The sequence below is a fragment of the Bubalus kerabau genome, chromosome 20 (assembly GCF_029407905.1).
Source record: "Bubalus kerabau isolate K-KA32 ecotype Philippines breed swamp buffalo chromosome 20, PCC_UOA_SB_1v2, whole genome shotgun sequence".
NCBI lineage: Eukaryota > Metazoa > Chordata > Mammalia > Artiodactyla > Bovidae > Bubalus > Bubalus kerabau.
Genome location: NC_073643.1, coordinates 53,729,893 through 53,749,857, shown reverse-complemented (window position 1 = coordinate 53,749,857; position 19,965 = coordinate 53,729,893). Strand labels below are relative to the sequence as shown.

Genomic DNA, 19,965 nt, shown 5'->3' with positions numbered 1-19,965 from the left:
TCAGAAAATTTTCTTGAGGAAAAGCAGGGAAAGGCTGGCACTGAAATGAATAAAAGCTGACAGTCTAGAGTTTAATCATCTCAATGAGGAAAAAAGCAGAATGACACTGTGGGAACAGTTACTGGAATAACCACCTCTAACTGTCTTAGCTTTAAGTTATACAAAAAACTTGTCCACAGTTTCAAAATTACTCTTTCTTGATGTTAAAAATGTGGGAGATTCTTTGGCTTGTATTTTGCTCTCTTTGACTACCACACAATACTATATACTCTAAATGATGACATCTCCTCACAAGCGTAATATTCATAGATGTTAATAAGTTGATGAATACAGAATACTTCTCTGAATACAGAAGTTTGATTTCAAAGAAAAAATCGTAAGAACGATCCAGTTAAAAAGCCATCTACACAAGAGTTTCTTGAAATACTTTTCCTTGAAATCCTGTCATGAATATTTTCATTTCATGAATGTATAAAAAACAGTAAATGTCACTATGGGGAAGTTCTCTGACTCACTGAAAAAGAAAAAAAAGAACTATTCATTTCCAGCATTAAGGAAGTTATTTCAAGGAGATTAAGGATTAGTTACACATCTTAACACAGATTACAGCCTGAATAAATAGTGGGGCCATTTATTTAAAGAGAAGCAAACCCTGCCTGAAATCCAACATCATCCAAGAGCTTAATTATTCTTATGTCTCCAGAGCAGAACCGATGAAACATGAAGTAACTGTAAAACTCAAAAGAGGTAAAGAGTATGATCAAAAGCTTCATCAGTCGTGGACTGGGGCTGCACTAACAGAAATGGGAGTGAGAAAATCAAAGCAAGGCACTGTCCCTGCTCACCTGGAACACTGTGCAGCTGATTATTCACATGAAACCAGGAGAGAAATGGAACCAGAAACCACAGTATATGAGAAATGCTGACCTGGGAGAATGGCAATTCCTCCTGATAACACTGTAGGGGGTCAAGAAAGACAAACTATTTGGGGGGAGGGGGGGGTAGGGGTTTTAAACAAAAATTTTAAAAATCAGAAGGATCTCAGAATATTTCTAAGGACACTTGTAGTTCAGTATGTCTACTGCTGAACACACAGGACCCTTAAGAGTTACCACTGCACCAGGCCTAACTAAATAAATCATTACCTTTCCTCCTGTCGTGACTGTTTCTTCATCCTGCTCATCTGCAAAATCAAACACGGAATTGATTTAACAGGTAAATGCTCTTTGGATTACTTGGAAACTTTAAGGTTTAAGGAAATGATACTGGACAGAGACAAGGCAAAAAGGAGAGCATTATTAAAGCAAATTCACTGTGAATAATTCAGTAAATGAGATCTGTACACAGGAGCATAGAGGTGAGTAAAAATTCAAAGCACAAATCATTAGATTTCCAACAATAGGGAATTTATAATTAATTACTGCTTGGCCTACAATCTTAGTCACAATCTTACTTAATAACAGGTAAGGGACTTGATTAGGGCTCCAGCCTCCTGAAGTTTAGTGAAATGAAGTAATGACATTTCAGATCCCAGAGGAAATGAATAAAGAATGCAGAGTAAGAAGGAGGTGATAATCAATCCCTAAGGACAAAGTTCTGGTAAGAGTATTTATATACCTTCTGAGGATAGGGACTCCAGGACCTAAATGCTAGCCTTGCAAAAGAACAGAGGCAAATCCATGTATAATTTAAATAGCTGACTTCCATAGCAGAAAGGCAGATAACTTTCCACAGTGGAAAGGGTAAGAGGTTACGGCACAAATAATTACGTTATTAACTTCCTGTAATATTTTTATTTTTAATATAATTATTCTAAGTCTTGGCAGTGATGAAGCACTGTAAAGCTGAAAGAGAATACAAGGAAGCCATCTTTTCAGTATTTTGCCATTATTCATTGAGCAAATATTTCTAAGAATCTGCTACTTGAAAAGCACTAAATATGGAGAAGGAAATGGCAACCCACTCCAGTGTTCTTGCCTGGAGAATCCCAGGGACGGGGAAGCCTGGTGGGCTGCCGTCTAGCGGTCACACAGAGTCGGACATGACTGAAGTGACTTAGCATAGCATAACAGCTTTCTTCACGGTCCAACTCTCACATCCATACGTGACTACTGGAAAAACCATAGCTTTGACTAGATGGACCTTTGTTGGCAAAGTAATATCTCTGTGTTTTAATATGCTGTCTAGGTTGATCGTAGGTTTTCTCCCAAGGAGCAAGTGTCTTTTAATTCCCTGGCTGCAGTCACCATCTGCAGTGATTTTGGAACCCAAGATAATAAAGTTTGTCACTGTTAAAAAAAAAAAAAAAAGAAAAGCACTAAATAAACTGCTCAGACTAGGGGTCAGGATCTCTAGCCCACAGGCTAAATATGGCCCACTGCTTGTTTCTGTAGGGAATCTGGGGAAGCGACTTGGTGTGTTCCTAGTTAACTGATAGGAAGGGTGGTGCACTGCGCCTAGACTGTGGCACAACACAGTTTGTGATGAATTTCTGTAGTGTGAAATTTTGGTGTGTTTTAGGCAGAGGGTACCATACATGACCAATAAGAACAACGATCTTGGGACTCTCAAAGGGGCTTCTGTGGCTGGAAACACTGCACGCGTGCTGCCACAGGAAGAGTGTACTCCGTGCGACCCCTCAGGTGAGCGAGCGCACGGGAGGAAGCCTGCATGCAGACTGCCTGTGTCATCTTCCCTTACGATCTGTTCATGCTGCCTATGTCGCTCTGATATATGTCAGCGGAGGGTACAACTAAATGCTGAGTTCCACCAGTCCTTCCAGAGAATCTCCAAACCTGGGCATGGTCTTGGGGATTCCTATCTCACCTGTAAGTCAAGAGTGATTTTTGCATTTTTGAATGATGAAATTTAAAAAATTAACTGAAATTCAAATTTCAGTGTCCATAAATAAAAGTTTTATTGGAATAAGCCATGATTATTTGTTTATATATTATGGATGGCTGCACCTGCATTATAATGGCAAACTTGACTAGTTGTACCAGAATGCCTAAAATATTTATTATCTGGCCCTTTTTAGAAAAAAAGTTTGCCAACCCCTACTTTAGAGGATATAAATACATCCTGTAGATGATATAAATATAGTATTTTAACAGGTAATAAGGAACTAGCGTTCCAACATTTAATTTTATTTATTATCTATTACGCACCAGCCACTGTCCAAATGCTAAAGACACAATGATGAAAAAGAAAAATCCCCTGTATTTATGGAGCTTACATTCCAGTTATGAGTGGTAGGAGACTGAAGAGAAAATAAAAGATACCGAATGCTAACAACTGCTATACAGAAAATAAAAACAATGTATTTCAGAGAGGAATTGAGTGGGTAGATCTTTCAGAGCCCATATACCGGGAAGCCTCTCTGAAAAGGTGACATTTAAGCTAAAACTTGAGAGAAGGACAAAGCAAGCATTTCACAGAGGGAAAGAAGCCAAATCAAAGGGCCTCAGATGGGGATGTACCTGATGACTTCACAAAACTGAAAGACGAGCGAGCATGAGAGAGAGGCTGAAAGAAATGAGCAGAGTGCAGTGAGACAAAGCGCTGCACTACCGAAAGACCTGGATCTGGATCTGTGCTCTCTTAGTAGCTGTGCGCTTAGGAATGTTCCTGAACCTCAGAAGCCTTCATTTCCTAATCAATAAATTGGGGCTAACATGGTTTTATGCAAAAATGCAAACATTTATAGAATGACACCTGACATGTACTCATGTAACATAAAGATGGACATTGTTCCTTGATTTTTAAGTTAGAAACAAATAGCCACAAAGAAGCAGTGTGGTAAGTTACAGTATTACCAACATTAGTCCTCCTACTCTGCACAGGGACTATTTTTTCAGAGGAAGTGACTAACAGAAAGAAATCTGGGTAAAGCTGTCAAAAATGAACCTTTGTCCTTTGGGTCATAGTAAACCAAAGGATAATCAACTTCTCACTAGATGCTGGTAGTACAATAATCGCTCTCTGGTCAAATTATACTATTTCATTTCAGTTTAACAGATTTTTGTCCTTGAGGGAGTCTTGGTACCCAATGGAAATACACTTCTGATAATACAATATACTGATTCCTAGATGGTGGTACAGAGTCAATGTTCTCCTCCTGCCAGGTATGGACACATGCACTCTCACCTCAGCCCCTGGATACTGACCTTTTAGAGATCTCAACAAAGAAATGACTGCGTATACTTAGCTTGGTGGCATATAAGGCAAAATATGGATCAGTTAAAACAATGAACAACTCTGAACAATTCCCAGTTGATGGATCAGTCAGGTTATAGCCAATGCAGAAAGTCAAATGCTTAAATGATCCTTGGTAAGCCTGTTGGTCCGTGGATGAAAAGTCAGGACAAAAACTTCAGATTCCAAAGAGTCAAACCCTTCAGTTATGGTCAGCAGCATCCGCAAGCACAGCCCTCCTGACTGAGACCTCTACCTGCTCACTAACATAAAGGGAAGATCTCCTATACCTAGCACTAAAACTCTTTATCCAGTCAGGACCTCATTCCTTCCCTAACCATGGCTTCAATCTGACTCCTCCGATAAAGTCTACTACAAAAATACTACAACAGACACCTCACTTTTAAAAGAACAATCGTCCACTCCCTTAAAACTATGGAATAATTCTTTTTTGGGATTTAAGTTTTAAAATATAAACTAGCATTCTGTTTAACAAACTGTCTCAGTGAAGATTATTCAAGTCTTAAGAATATTTTACACTGCCACAGCACTGAGAATATAGAACAAAATACTGTATATCATTAGCTTTTGTGTTCCTGGCCTTTCGGTCAGTGGATAAGTGATGGTTATAAAACAGACAATATAAACTTATGGATAATGAAAATTATTACTAGCTATTTAAAATCTATATTCTGTTACTAATGTTAAAAACAGCTATGAAAGAAGCATTTTGATAGTAACTTTATTTTGTTGACCTAATAGCACCTCTCTATAAACTGTCATCAAGAGACTTTTCTGCTTTACTTTCAACATAATCAAAAACAGAATCATCCACTGATGTCCAATGACAGGCTTGAAGCCAGAAAAAGCAGGATGTATTTAGTGAAATGAAGTAGAAAAACACTCCCAAACACCCACACATGTCTGCCATCAAGAATCACAGCAATTAATTTGAAATACAGAATTCACCTGACTAGGAGATAGTAAAGCCATAAGGAGATCTTGAATATCCCCATTAGGTCTAAAATCCCATCAATTCATAAATTTAATATATACTGAAAATACTAGGATTCCCTTTGACTTTCACAAATGAACAAAGTAATTGAGATCATTACTTCATATATAACTTTCATGAAAAAAGATGTTTCAAACTATTTTTAAAAATTGGAACAAATGACTACACTCTTTTCTACCCTCACAGAACATCCAAGAGTTAGACCTTACTTGTGAAAATGTACTTGATAACCTGAAAATACAGTAGAAGGATGATGTGACTCTCATTTTATCCTGTTAAGGAAACTTTCTGTTGGCTTACAAAGTATTAACAGTTACCAGATTTTTGTTCTGAAGACATAATCAATTTGCACATATCATGAAACAAGTATTCCAGGCAGATTATTAAAAGTGCATTAACTACAATTGTTTTCTTAAAACTCAGATATTCTGATTTAGGTATCATACTACCACATTTGCTGGTTTGCAAGAAAACATTATGCTGAGAGAAGGAAATTCGTTAAGAATGCAAAGAATGGACCATAAGAAATTAAATTTCCTAATAGGTAACTAAGCAACAATGGTACTAACCTAGCTATAGTAAGTATCTGTGCTGGAAAGCACAGCAACTGAAAGTGACACCTCTTAGTAAAGAAAGGATTCTCAAAGGACCTGACATATCTCTGAGACAAAACAACATGAAACTATAGATTTTGATTTTTACCTAGATCTGCCACAGTTCCTCCTTTAACAGGTGTATTTTCACTATCTTTCTTTGGGTTTACTAGAAAGAAAGAAAAAAAAAATCATGCTTTAAGGGGAAAGTTCTACTTGTTTTTAAGAAAACAGAATAGAAGATTAAAAAATACATGAATCTCAGGGCAACTCTACTGTCATTCAACACTCACCTCCAAGTAAATATCTTAAGCTCAGCTAAGAAATATCAACAAAGTAACAGACTATATTTTGTATTAATTAAATAAGCACAACTCTTCTGTCATCATAGAAGTAAACAATACAGAAATACAAAGAAAACCCTGAAAAGAACCTTTTAACCCCTTTACCAAAAGTATGTTTTATTATTCTTTTGTGCATCCCCATTTGTGTGCCATTCATTCAGACAGACAAATTGAGGGAGCACTGATACCTTTCACATTAGTGGAGACTTAAAAACATCCCGAGGGTTTTAAATCTTACGGGTGTAAAGTTATCATTCTGTGCTTAATCCTTAGTATTCTTTTTATCTCATGTTATAATGCACCTATGTATCTTTCCATGCATTTTTAGTTACATCTTTTTTTGTTCTTTTGGCTGCACCACAAGGCATGCAGGATCTTAGTTCCTCAACCAGGGATCAAACCTGCACCCCTGCAATGGAAGCACAGAGTCTTAACCACTGGACCACCAGGGAAGTCCTCTTTCATTTTTAAGAGGCTCTGTGTCCATGAGTGGATCAGAAGGTAACTAGCCCTATGTCAACGGAAACTTAGTTTATTTATCTTCAATTTTTCATTTCTCTGTAATCAACATTCTTTTATACTTATCTTTACAGAGACATGCAATTATTTAATAGGGATTCTGAAATTAAGACTGCTACTGGATGTGTACCTTTTCATTTTGGCCACACCACACAGCAAGCATAGGAATCTCAGTTCCCTGACTAGGGATTGAACCTGTCCGTGCCCCCTGCGTTAGAAGCACAAAGTCTTAATCAGTGGACTGCCAGGAAAGTCCCTGGATGTATCCATTTTTAAATTTAAGAGATAGCCAAATCATGTTAAGTGGCTTCATCAATTTATACTTCCACTGAGAACTAGGGACATACAGCAAAGAGAGACTCATCCCATGGCACTGCTGAGAGTGAGTAAATCACAGCTAACATTCCCATGTCTACGCAAAAGGATACAAACCATTTTTTGGAAGAACCACTTCCTCTATGTTGGGTACAGGTGTTGGGTCTTCCATGTCCTTGGTAAGATCTTCTTGCTCATCTTCCTCTTTCTGACTTCTCCGCTTCCCATAAAGACTAGCTTGGCTAAGACACAAAAGATATGTGAGCACAACAAGACTGACTACAGCTACTTATAGCAAACAATTTCAGAGATTTGAACTGTATTGTTGGGAATCTATGCTCAGAATCACTTTAAGAAACAAACATAAATCCAAACAAATTAGATACATTCCCCAAATTACATCTAACCTGTCAAGAGGAAAATAAAAATTACAGTGCATAAGAAATGGCCACAGAAATCCTACAATTCAAACTGGAGACAGTATCCTAAAAGGCAATTATATCAGTGTAGCAAAAAAAACTTTGCTTTGGAAATACAGCAAGTATTTTAAAGATCATAAAGAATCACACAAGAAATTTTCTCAAAGATATATACAACTACGTGGGTGGTTTGGGTTTTTTTTCTTTTGGTTTGTTTGTTTTTTGTATTCTTCCTGGCTCTCTGTATCATCCAAACACCAGGAACTGCAAAGTAAAATCACTAAAGGCACTACTAACATTTAAATTTGTAAAAACTGCCATTGCTCTTTCATCAATTCAAGCAAATCAACATCTATTTTTAAAACTAACACACACAAGAAAGCCTATTTAAAGTTCACACAAGAATGGACTGATTCCTTATCTTGAAGAATTACAGGAACTACCTCATTTAATGTGATGTGTATTGACACAAAAAAAGGAATACAAGGACCAAAAAAAAAAAAAACCACCCTCAGAGAGTTAGATCAAATGGCAGTTAAGCTAAACCTTGGGAACTAAAACAATTCACTAAAAAGTTGGCTATGTTTCAGGATGAGTAAAAGCATAAGAAAAAAAAAATTTCTGTTTTGGGATAATACTTTAGAATATACTGACAAGGAAATGAGAATGGAGAAATAGAGTGAAGATTCCTCACACTGCTGAGAGAATGCACACAGCTCTCTTTCTATAGCAACAATGTGTTGGCACAGGTGAGACTAAGGTATAGAGTGTAAAATAATTTTTAAAATAAAAATTATAGGAAAAAATTTTAAGCCTATGAAATTAAAGGGGGCAGACAGATCAAATACTTTAAAAGCAAGAAAAGATGCAAGGAAGATGAATATAACAAGTGTTAGGAAAACAGGTTTCAAGATGTTTTCATTAGATAGAGTTTTCTAAGGGGGAATTTAAACGAGCAAAGTCCTGCTCATTAGAAGGCAGATGCATACATTTATTTGGGGAACGTCAATGTGGTGGGTTTTATACTCAAAAGAATGACACTTCCCTGGTGGCTCAATGGTAAAAAACCCACCTGCCAAAGCAAGAGATGCGGGTTCAATCCCTGGGTTGGCAAGATTCCTGGAGAAGGAAATGGCAACCTAATCCAATAGTCTTGCTGGGAAATCCCATGAACAGAGGAGGTAGGCAGGCTACAGTCCATGAGATCACAAAAGAGTTGGACATGACTAGGTGACTATAAACAACAATACTTACAGTAGAGGCTAAATGCCACCACCGTGAGCTTCCTGGACATAACATTTTGGTTCTGTGGCCACTGCTATCCTAGCAGCCCATCTTAGGCCATAAAGGGAAAAGTAACATATCAATTTCAGGCCCCAAAACACTTGGAAAAGTTGTTATATTACAGGTAGCTCTGAAATCTCTGAACATCAACAGTGCATTTCAGAATTTATGAAATTTATTTCCTAAATTTGTAAGTTTAGGAAATAAGGTTACCCTCAACGCCCAAAGAACAATCTATTTTAACAACAAATACATGTGACTTGACAAAGATAACAAAAATCTTTTCTGTATCTGTGACTAACTCATTATTATTATTTATGAGACTAAGAGTTTCTTAAATTCTCTAAAAGCTTCTACACATGTTTAAGAATGCTTCAAGTAACCTTTCAAGAAATAGTGTGACTCAAGGCATGCTCTGGGCAGCAAAAGGCAAATGTGGCTAAAGAAAGTCACAAAAGGAAACCAATGGAAAAAAGATGTCTGCACTGTGAAGATCTACTTGACAACAGCCAGAAATTCAACTAATTCACTATCACATGAGAAGAATAAAGTTTGGAAACTCTCATCTTCTAAAACTAAACTGTAACCTTTAAGAAACTGTTTAAAATATATTTAGAGCTAGACAACCCTGAAATTATTAAGTATTTATTTAATATACATTTATTATGTACATAATATATACTATGTATTATGGACCATCTGTTATCTACTTCAGGGCAGGAAGACCTATACAAGGTCTTTAAAGTCTCACTTAATCCACACAAGAACCTACTCAGTAGAAACCAAAACCTCCACTCAAGCAAGATTCACTAAATACAAATGTGACTCACTGAACAAGGCACTACACTGCTATACCATGCAGAACATAAAACAGAGGTTCACTCCTCCGCAAGTCACTTGGATCACGTACAGGACCAGGTGGTAAAATCGGGGAAAGACAGTACCAAGTCGAAGCTAGACTTCCTACAGCCAAACGTCCCCTGTAAAGGTAAAAATCTGGGAAGTCCTTTAGAGTTTGTTTCAGGGCCTCCTGCATCACAGTGCAGTTCTTACCCTTTCTTCCCACTCTTCTTCCGGGATTCTGTGGGTGTGGGGGGCGGAGGGGAAGGTGAATGTTTCCTCTTTCGAGCATTAGCTGATGCTTTTCTATCTCTTCTCTCTGGACTTCTGACTGGCTAGGAAGAAGGAAATGGAAATAAATATCAGCCAGCTTTGCTGATGTCTCAGTTTCCACAAATCCTTGTCCAAAACTAAAATTTCACAAAGAAGATGTCAAACCTACTAGCTCAGAGTAAATGAAAGGCACAACATAAAGCATCCTGGACCATTAGCAGCCAGAAGACTTTCCCTACCTTTCTGGTGACACACCATCGATAAATACATAAGAACCATCCCACAGGTATTCAAACTTTGCTAGAGAACAGACATGCTCAAACCCTGTACAACTAAAAACTGTTCTTGTTCAAATTCTGTGTTTCGGGGGGTGGGGGAGGAGGAGGGAAGAGAAGGGAGGGGAAACATTTACAATAACCACTGGAAAAAACATAGAACACATGCTATTAAATTAATGAAATACAAAGACTGGCTGAATAACCATGTGAAAGAGTACCAGAACCTACTCCTAGTTCATCATTAAAAGAAATACAAGAGATGATTCAAAAGAAGTAAAATTTAATAAGCCTGCAATTTTTTATTTAAAAGCCAACCCACAGGAGTAAAACTACTCCTGTTTGCAGATGACATGATCTTACATATGGAAAAAGAATCCACAAAAACACTCTCAGAGCTAATAAATGAGCTCAGTAGAGTTATAACATGGGCTTCCCTGGTAGCTCAGCTGAAAAAAATCCACCTGCAATGTAGGAGACACTGGGCTGATTCCTGGCTCGGGAAGTTCCCCTGGAGAAGGGATAGGCTACCCACTCCAGTATTCTTGGGCTTCCCTGATGGCTCAGACGGGAAAATCCACCTGTAATGCGGGAGACCTAGGTTCGATCCCTGGGTGGGGAAGATCCCCTGGAGGAGGGCATGGCAACCTATTCCAGTATTGTTGCCTGGAGAATTCCCATGGACAGAGGAGCCTGGCAGGCTATAGTCCATGGGGTCACAAAGAATCGGACATGACTGAGAAACTGAGCACAGCACAGAGCTGTAAGATATACTGAAAAATCAATACACAAAAGTCAGTCTGTAGGTGATAATTACAAATTTAAAAGAACATATCATAATAAATACACCTAAAATGATCCAAAGTATTGTATCTGAGGTTAAAAAAAGAATCAGAGATTAAAACATCAATTAAACATCAGTGTCCTCTGATATCCTCATACTGCTTACAACTATCCATTTCCTTTCAGAAGCTCTGTAGCATCAAATTTAGAATGTGGATTATTTTACAGGCTGATCAAAGAAGTTTTTGTTTGTGTGTGGCCACAACCAAGTGGCATACAGGATCTTAATTCCCCAACAAGATACTGAACCCATTCCCTCTGCAGTAAAAGCACAGTGTCTTAACCACTGGACCACTGGGAAAATCCCCTGATCAGAGAAGTTTTAAAGAAAATCTAAACCACGTATCTCTGATTGTATAGTCTGAAGTTAAAAGTTTTAAAGGGGGATATTAGTTTTTATATAATCCCCCCTAAAATAAGTGAATAAACAACCTAAATCGGAGCAGGAGTAGATCTGAATAATGCCAATTCAATAATGTAGTGTGGAAATCAGAGTATTTCCAGTAACAAAAGACTGGGCTTGAAATACATTAAGGAGAAACAAATACATAAGCATATAAGTGAGATGGCTGAATGGCATTGCTGACTCAATGGACATGAGTTTGAACAAACTCAGGGAGACAGTGAAAGACAGAGAAGTGTGGTGTGCTGCAGCTCATGGGGCTGCAAAGAATCGGACATGACTTAGCAAATGAACAACAACAACATAAGTGGGGGAAGAGTAAAATTTTAAAAAAATTTAAGTCAAATGCCAAAGAAAATAGGAATTTAAAAGATATGAAAAAGACTCAGCTTTTAAATATTTTTTTCTTAAAAATAAAGAATCTTCAGTGTGTGACAAACAGTTTTAGTAAGAAAGTCTCAGGGCTGAAAATAGGTACGAAAGAACTGTATGTTCTAAATTATTTGTTAAATGTATTATGTCTCAAGATTTTTTTCAGAAAACTAAAATACAAGACAAAAAGCAAAAATGTTAAGTGTCCCCAGCAAAATAGACTTCTGGACTCACAGGTGCCCATCTGAAAAAACATGAACACATGCCAGCCTTCTTCTCAGTCTCAAGTGTTTCTCTAGTGACACACCCACTTCTAAACTTGTAACTTATAAGGAAACATGGATAAATATCTAAGTGGCTTAAGGATTAAGTGTTAACTGTCAAGTTCGCCCATCTCAAAAGAGAACTGAACTATAACTTTTGAGATCTTTAAGGCCTACATGTTATTGTGTGTGCTAATTCACTTCAGTCATCTCCAACTCTGTGCAATCCTAGACTGTAGCCCACCAGGCTCCTCTGTTCATGCGGTTCTCCAGGCAAGAATACTGGAGTGGATTGCTACACCCTCCTCCAAGGGATCTTCCCCACCCAGAGATAGAACCTGCGTCTCTTACATCTCCTGCATTAGCATGAGGTTTCTTTACCACTAGTGCTACCTGGGAAGCCCAACAAAGTTATTAAAAAATATTAAAACTAAATCAGTTTTCCTGTGGAAAATGATATTTAGTTTACAAAATTCATACTCAAGATCTAGAAACCAAAATCAGTTGTACTGCCTTACATACTGCATGACCCACTTTAAACCTTAATGACTCTCTGAGACTGTCATGCTCCTTTTTGGGAGACGCCAGCTCCTGAGATGGTCATTATGGTCATTTAGTAACTTTTTATAGACACTTGATGGCTGATGAGCCTTGCTTTGTACGTTAGTTTATTAATAAGATTTGATAAGATACAGGCCAAGGAAGAAAACACCAAGAGAAAAAAAAATGGTGCCAAACCAAATACCTCTTCATTCTTTGTTGAAATTCGCTGACGAAAACTCACGGGCTTCCTGTTCTCATCCACCTCATAATCCTCCTCATTCATCCATTCATTGAAAACATCAGTGTCCAAAATCCATTTTGCATGAACCTAAAATCACATCAAAGCATGAAGAGCTACATAAATAATAAACTGCTACAGTTTTAAAGTACTCAAAATGAAACAAGCTGATTTATTATATTAAAAGCTTCAATTACATACAGTTTAAAAATATAAGACTATTAATGACATATGAGTAGCAACTTAACCATGTCTAATTTTTATTCCATGTCTTTGATTGAGCAAATAGTAAAAAAGCATCACAAGTTTTGTGTGCACTGAGGTTTTGATAATCAAGACCCTTAAAGTTTATAATCATGTCCTCTTTTATTTCGTTTTATTAGGATATAACTGAAAAATAAAAGTGAAGGCATTTAAGGTGTACACTGTGATTTGACATGTGTACCCTCTGTGACGGATTCCCCGCCCCGGTGAATCCATCACTGCACATATTTATCTCGTGTGTGTGTTAGTATGAACATACGAGAGCATTTAAGCCTACTCAGCAAATTTCAAGTCTAAAATACACTGCTTTCAACTTTTTTCATATTTGACATTAGCTCTTCAGACCTAATTCATCTTACAGCAAAAACTGGTCTTCTTATTTGTCTTACTCCCCAGTCCTTGGAATCCACTTTTCCACTGTTTCTAGGAGTAAATTTTTTTTTGTATTCTACATATAAGTGATACCATATGGTATTCGTATTTCACTATGTGGTTGATTTCACTAATTGCTGCATCTTTATCTTCACAAAAATCAGTGACAAAAACATTCAAAAACAGAAGGCCCAAGAAAATCATTTCCTTATGCATAAAGGATGTATCTATATTTATACATTCAATAACATTCTAAGTAATTACAAAAGATAAATTTTAGATAAATTTCAAATGTCACAGCATTTGAAAACTTAATAGTTTTTCAAAGTACTGAAAAGAATATATATATATTAAAAGCAGAGCGGAAGATTCACATTGTACATTCTTTACTATCCATCAGACCTCGGTAGAATTCTCTTGAGAAAGTATGTTAGGACAGTATAAACAACTAACAATCATCTGTGCCAGTCATTCTGCTGAACACCTTACAAACAATATGATCTCATTTAATCCCTCTAAAGCAATGCAGGTTAGTCTCTCCAGTCTTCTAATGAGCAAAAGCGGCAGAGTGTCAGTAAGCTGCCCAATTACTTACCCTACTAGAGAGAAAACTTAGATTTGCACTGAGTTCTGCCTAAGCTCTTAAACTACTATGCTCTATTAATCTTTCTCATAAAAACTCCTTCGCATCAGAATAATATAATAGGTTGTACAATCTTACATAAAACCAGCCCAGTTTCCTTACCTATAAAATGATACTATGGTAAACTGCTATCAAGCCCAGTCCTAAACTTGTGATTTAGTGTATAAGTTCTAAACTTCTATGCAAAGTACGTCATGTGAAATGCTGGGCTGGATGAAGCACAAGCTGGATCAAGGCTGCCAGGAGAAATATCAATAACCTCAGATATGCAGATGACACCACCCTTATGGCAGAAAGTGAAGAGGAACTAAAGAGCCTCTTGATGAAAGTAAAAGAGGAGACTGAAAAAGTTGGCTTAAAACTCAATATTCTACATAAGACAGTTCACTTTCTTTTTCCAGTTTTCAATGAGAGAATGGTTTGGATATAACCTCTTCAGTTACATTTAAAGGTAGTTTTTGTTGTTGTTTTTTAAAATCATCTTCCCTGAAGATAATGGGACAACACAAATATAGAGGGAATTGACATGCTTTACTGCAGGGTCAGATAGTGAACATTTTAGGCTTGCAAGCCATATGTTCTCCAGGTCTATTCAACTCTGCTGCTATAGTGTGAAATCAGCCACAGAATATATATAAATGAACGGGTTTGGTGATCTAATAAAATTTTATATGCAAAAACAGGTGGCTTTAATTTATGTAAGAGGATACAATTTGCCAATCTTTGTCAAAGGGAAACATAGTTTTATCCAATTGACACTCCATGTATCAGACTTAGTAGAGGAAAAAATTTCAAAATGTATAATTACTATAGATTATTCTGAGATGATCAGTGAAATCTGAAGAGAATTATACAACTTTACTGATATAAAAGATCTAAATAAATAGGGAGATAAATTGCTTCCACAAATTGAGACACTCAATACTGTAAAGACGTCAGTTCTCTCCAGGTTGTTCTACAGATTAAATGTTAATTCCAATCAAAACTTCAATGAGTTTAATATGGACCTCAACAAACTGATTCTTAACTTTATACAAAAGTGCAAAGACCCAAGAGACTCCTGAAGAAAAAAGTGGGAGTACTACTCAGAACAAATCAACTAATTAAACTTCATAACTGCAAGAAACAAACCACGACTTGTATAAAAGCTTACTTTTGACACAAATGGCATGGGTCATTGGGAGAGCAATCCAGGTTAAATATTTTTCCACCCTGAATGGAGAGCTGATCTAACACCACATCAAGAAAAAATCTCTCCTACATCATAACATGTTAAAAATTAATTCCAAGAAGATTAAAGATCTATATACAAAATGCAAAACTAAAGAATAATTTTTAAAGATGATATAGGAAAATATTAAGATGACCTCAGTAGTGAAAAACAAAAAGCTAAGCTTACTAGGAAAATCTATTTTTAATACAAGTAACTGATGATATAACCATGCATGTTCTTACGCAGAATATCTAAATAACATTCACAAAGAAAAAGAGGATGCAATGGAAAAAAGCAAGAGGTAGAAACAAGCACTTCATAGAAGAAACACCAGAAGTCAAAGAATTCATGAAAAGGTGACAAAGCTAACAGGCAGATGCAGAAAACAAACACATGGTTACCAAGGGAGAAAGGAGGGAGACTGACATAAACACACTACTCTACATAAAATAGATAATAAGAACCTATTGTATAACACAGGGAACTCTGCTCAATACTCTGTAATGACCTATATGTGACTGGAATCTAAGAAAGACTGGATATATGTATAACTGATATATACTCTGCTATACAGAAGAACACAACCCTGAAAATCAACTATGCTCCAATACAAATTTATTTTTAAAAAATGACCAGGTCAAGCGGCAACAATGAAATACGAACAGTAGACTAAAATACCTAAAGACCCATTCCATATGCATCTTTACTTCAAATGATTTGGAAAAAATATTTATATGCAAGTATCAAATATAAATAGTAACTCAAAAAGGGAGTAAAATGTTAACAGGCAAATGTGGATAATGGGTATACAGGTATGCCAAGTACTATTCTTTTTCTTGCAACTTTTCTGTAAGTTTGAAATCATTTCCAAATTAAAAGTTTATTTAAAACAAAAAGTAATTTTTGCTAACTCCATGTGGAATCTAAAGCTCAAAGGCTATCTCTCTGAAGGTCACACAACTGGAAATAGGCTGAACCAGGTCTAAAATATAACACTTAGATCCAATTCAAGTGTTGCTTATCCTATGTAAAAGTCAATAAAAATCATGTATAATCACTCATGGAAAACAGAGCTACCTGTAAAAATACTAGGATAGGGACATTACAAAAAGAGTTTGGAACATCTTTTGTCCCAGAAAGTACGAGGTTGCAAAAATGAATCAAACAATGCCAAAAGATCACAGGTGGCAGCTTAAAGGAGTTTCCACTGGCCAAATTCAGATAATTCATCAAAATGAAGTAGTACTGTCAGTGTTCTGTGAGTGCATGCAGAGCACAGACACACATCAAGGGAGAATGGAAGAGTTGTCCCCACTGCGGAATGCCACTGCACACAGACAGCATCAGTCACAGAAATTATTCATGGATGAGCAAACCTTCAGACAGAAATTCAATTTAAAAAAAGGGTATTTCTGCACTCTCAAAGATTTTCCCTATAAAATATCTTAAATACTGATGAGAAAAATGGTAATGTTACAGTGAGAAAACCAGGCAGATAGTATCTTAACAAATGATCCAACCATCAGCCATAATGGGGAAAACGGACAATATGAGGTGTCTGGTATGATGCACTGAGAAGGCTACAGTATTAGGTATGGAATTCTGCAGCCCAAAGTGCACAGCTTGAACGTAATAATGAGGAAACATACAAACTAAAATTCAAGGACCTTCTACAACTATAACAACAACCTATGTATTTCAAAAATGACAATGTCACAGAAGAAAAAAAAAGAGCTGAAAGTTTCAGATTAAAATAGAAGAGAGATGTAACAACTAAATGTAATGTGTGATCCTGAATTGGATCCTGGATCAGGGTAAAAACTTAAATATACGATAAAGCTTACTTCTTCAACGGGACAATTCGTGAAAATGGAATATGGGCCCTGTATCAGGTAATAAATTATTTCAATAATTAATAAGAGGGGAATCTGGAAGAAGAATATAAAACAGTGCTTTGCTTTGTACTATTCTTGCAACTTTCAAAATTATTTCCACACTAAAAGCTGAAAACATTATAACAGAAATGAACAGTAAGATGAGTCTATATAAAAATCAAGCAAGCACTGCTCCTAGCCTTCCTAAATGACATCAACAATGTTCAACTCCACTTCTAACACTCCTTTCTCAATATCTCAAACCACAATCTAACTTGGCTTTGAGGTGTCCTCAAACATCACTGCAGACATCTGATCTAAGACCTGGATAATGAGGTCTTCAAGACCATAGGTATCTCTTAATAGGATGGTAAGAAAGAAAGGTCATCACTCTGTATATATCTCTTTAAAACACTGTTGTTAAGAATAGCTAAGAAGAGTTATTAACTTATGAAACAGTAAATTTTGTTTTTACTTTTTAAAAAATTCTGTTTTAAAAAAGATCTCTCACCTTCCATGGTTTTTCTGGAATCGGTGGATCTTCAATTTCTGCATCAACATCATTACTATGGACCCAAGTATCATAGCTATAAAAAAAAAAATGGAAAAAGAAATTAGAATCCAAATTCATTCACTTTGATCTAGAGGTAAAAACACATTTTAGAAATACTGTTAGGATCCAGTAATAGCAAATTATCTCATTCTTTTGTCTCTAACACTCTAACAAGAAAACTCCTGCAGAGGTCTACAGTAATCTTCACGTCGTGAAACCCAAAGGTTAAGCCTCTGTGCACAGAATTTTAACATGTTAACCACTCCTCAAAGGATGTCCCTTACTTGTCCTCTAAGACAGAGCTATTATCTGGCATTCCTTCTGGACACTAGCCTCTCCTCTGTCTCTATGGCTAGTTTCTCCTCTCCTCCCAAATCTCTTTAACACTGAAGCCCCAAGTTTCACTTTTTGGAACAATCCTCTTACCTCTTCAATCCCTTGATGATCATCTCATGCAGTTCCACGGCTTCAAACATACACTGATGACTTGAAATCTTGTATCTGCCTATCTGCCCTCTTCTCTGAACTCTGGACTCATAAATTCAATTGCCAATTCCACATCTCTCATTATATGTCAAATAAAGCTTCCAAACCTAATACACTCAGAAGTCAACATATAATGCCATCCCAACCCCAACAACATGACCTAGCAAAAAATCCCAATTCCACTTTTCTTGTTGTTATGGCCAAAATCCTTGGACGATATCCTTGACTTCACTCTCAACTACATCCTATAATCAAATTATCAACAATTTCTACCACTTCCACCTTCAAATTATGTCTGGAATCTATCTAACTTCTCACACTTCCACTCTGGGGCAAAGCCCCTGGGATTCCATTTTTCACAGAACAACCAGAGCAGTTTCTTTTAAAAGCTGTCAGTCCACACCACTCACCGTTTAAAACCTTCCAACTCGCACTGAACTCAAGAGTTAAAAGTCAAAATCCTTACACTGGTTTGCCAAGGCTTCAAGATCTGGTCCTATGACCTCATCTCCTAGTACTCCCTCTCACTCATGTTATACTCAACCACATGGGCTTTAGTAATGTGCTTTAAATACACCAAGCGGGGGTCCCTTCATACCCTTTATATATGCTCCTCACTACCCAGATATCCACCTAGCTCACTCCCTCCTACCTTCACATGTCTCTGCTCAATGGTTCTCTTATCAGTGAAATCCAACACACTGATATAAATTACTCCCCTCCCCCGCTACAACCTTGAAATAAGTATAAAATTACCTACCAAGTTACCTACTTTATCAATGCTCCTATATTGGCCAATAAATCATTATAGAACTAAGTCATAACTAAATGAAATATAAATACGGTAACAAGCACTGGCTGCCTTTAGCCACTTCTTAAAAGTTAGTTCAAAAGCACCTGGAACAAGTACAGCTCAACATACCTATAAACAGCACTGTGGTTAAGTTTTCTAGGAACATTTAAACATGAACTGGCAGGAAAAAAGTTCCTCTGCCAAATAACTAACTATAACAGGTAAAGATTATGATGGTGATTAAAACTTACATTCTTTAAGTCTTAGTGAGAAAATGCTGCCCAAGAAGTGAGGGCACAAACTAAGTTACTAAAGATAATGAACTAACAAGATCCCCTGAGAAGATCAGACATGAGCTAGCCATTACAATTTATTTGATATATAAACAAAAGCCTAACATGTCTTATAAAGTGTTAACTATAAAATTCGTTTCAATCCTGTGCTTTATGGAGCTTGTCATAGATTTGAGTTTCCACCTAAGTGTTTCTAACTCCAATAGTTCCTGTGACAGTCCTTATAATGCTGAAAAGTTTAATAGTGCCGTGAATACCTAAAGCCTTGAGATAAGAAATGTTCTCTAGAAAGAATTTACCTAAATATTATTATTTTTTAAAAAATGTTAGTTCATGTAAAGTGGTCAATTATAGTTCAGAAAAGGTTGACAAGCAAGCTAACTTGATCTTGGTTCTAATTAACTCAACTTGTATACAAACTGTTCTTTAAATTTTGAAGACACCAAAAAAAGCATTTCTTTCTCAAAAAAATATATTTAGAAGTAAAATAAAGTCACTCAAACAGATTAACTTAAACACACCACATAACCAAGATATTATATGTCTCCTGATGAAGAACACACACCTATGCAAGTTTGTTCCTTTCCTAAACTGAAATAGATTCTGATCAAGTCTAGACCCAGAGAATGGAGAAACGTTCAAACACATCACAGTGACGCCATAAAAAATCCCAGTGTGGTAAAATCTGCACGACAAATAACCCAATTTCTTGAGTAATACACTGTAAGGAGGGGTGAAGAC

General features: G+C 36.6%; 1 protein-coding gene across 1 annotated transcript in view; it reads right to left on the bottom strand.

Moving 5' to 3' along the window:
* The window catches only part of SMARCC1 (SWI/SNF related, matrix associated, actin dependent regulator of chromatin subfamily c member 1), a 124,780-nt gene that overhangs the window by 71,654 nt on the left and 33,161 nt on the right, over positions 1-19,965 (bottom strand). Inside the window, exons 8-13 of the mRNA XM_055558156.1 lie at positions 17,611-17,686; positions 12,698-12,823; positions 9,737-9,858; positions 7,098-7,222; positions 5,912-5,971; positions 1,146-1,183 (exon numbers count right to left, since the gene is read on the bottom strand). Of these exons, the coding sequence (XP_055414131.1) occupies positions 1,146-1,183; positions 5,912-5,971; positions 7,098-7,222; positions 9,737-9,858; positions 12,698-12,823; positions 17,611-17,686 (547 nt within the window). The remainder of the gene's footprint in view (positions 1-1,145; positions 1,184-5,911; positions 5,972-7,097; positions 7,223-9,736; positions 9,859-12,697; positions 12,824-17,610; positions 17,687-19,965) is intronic.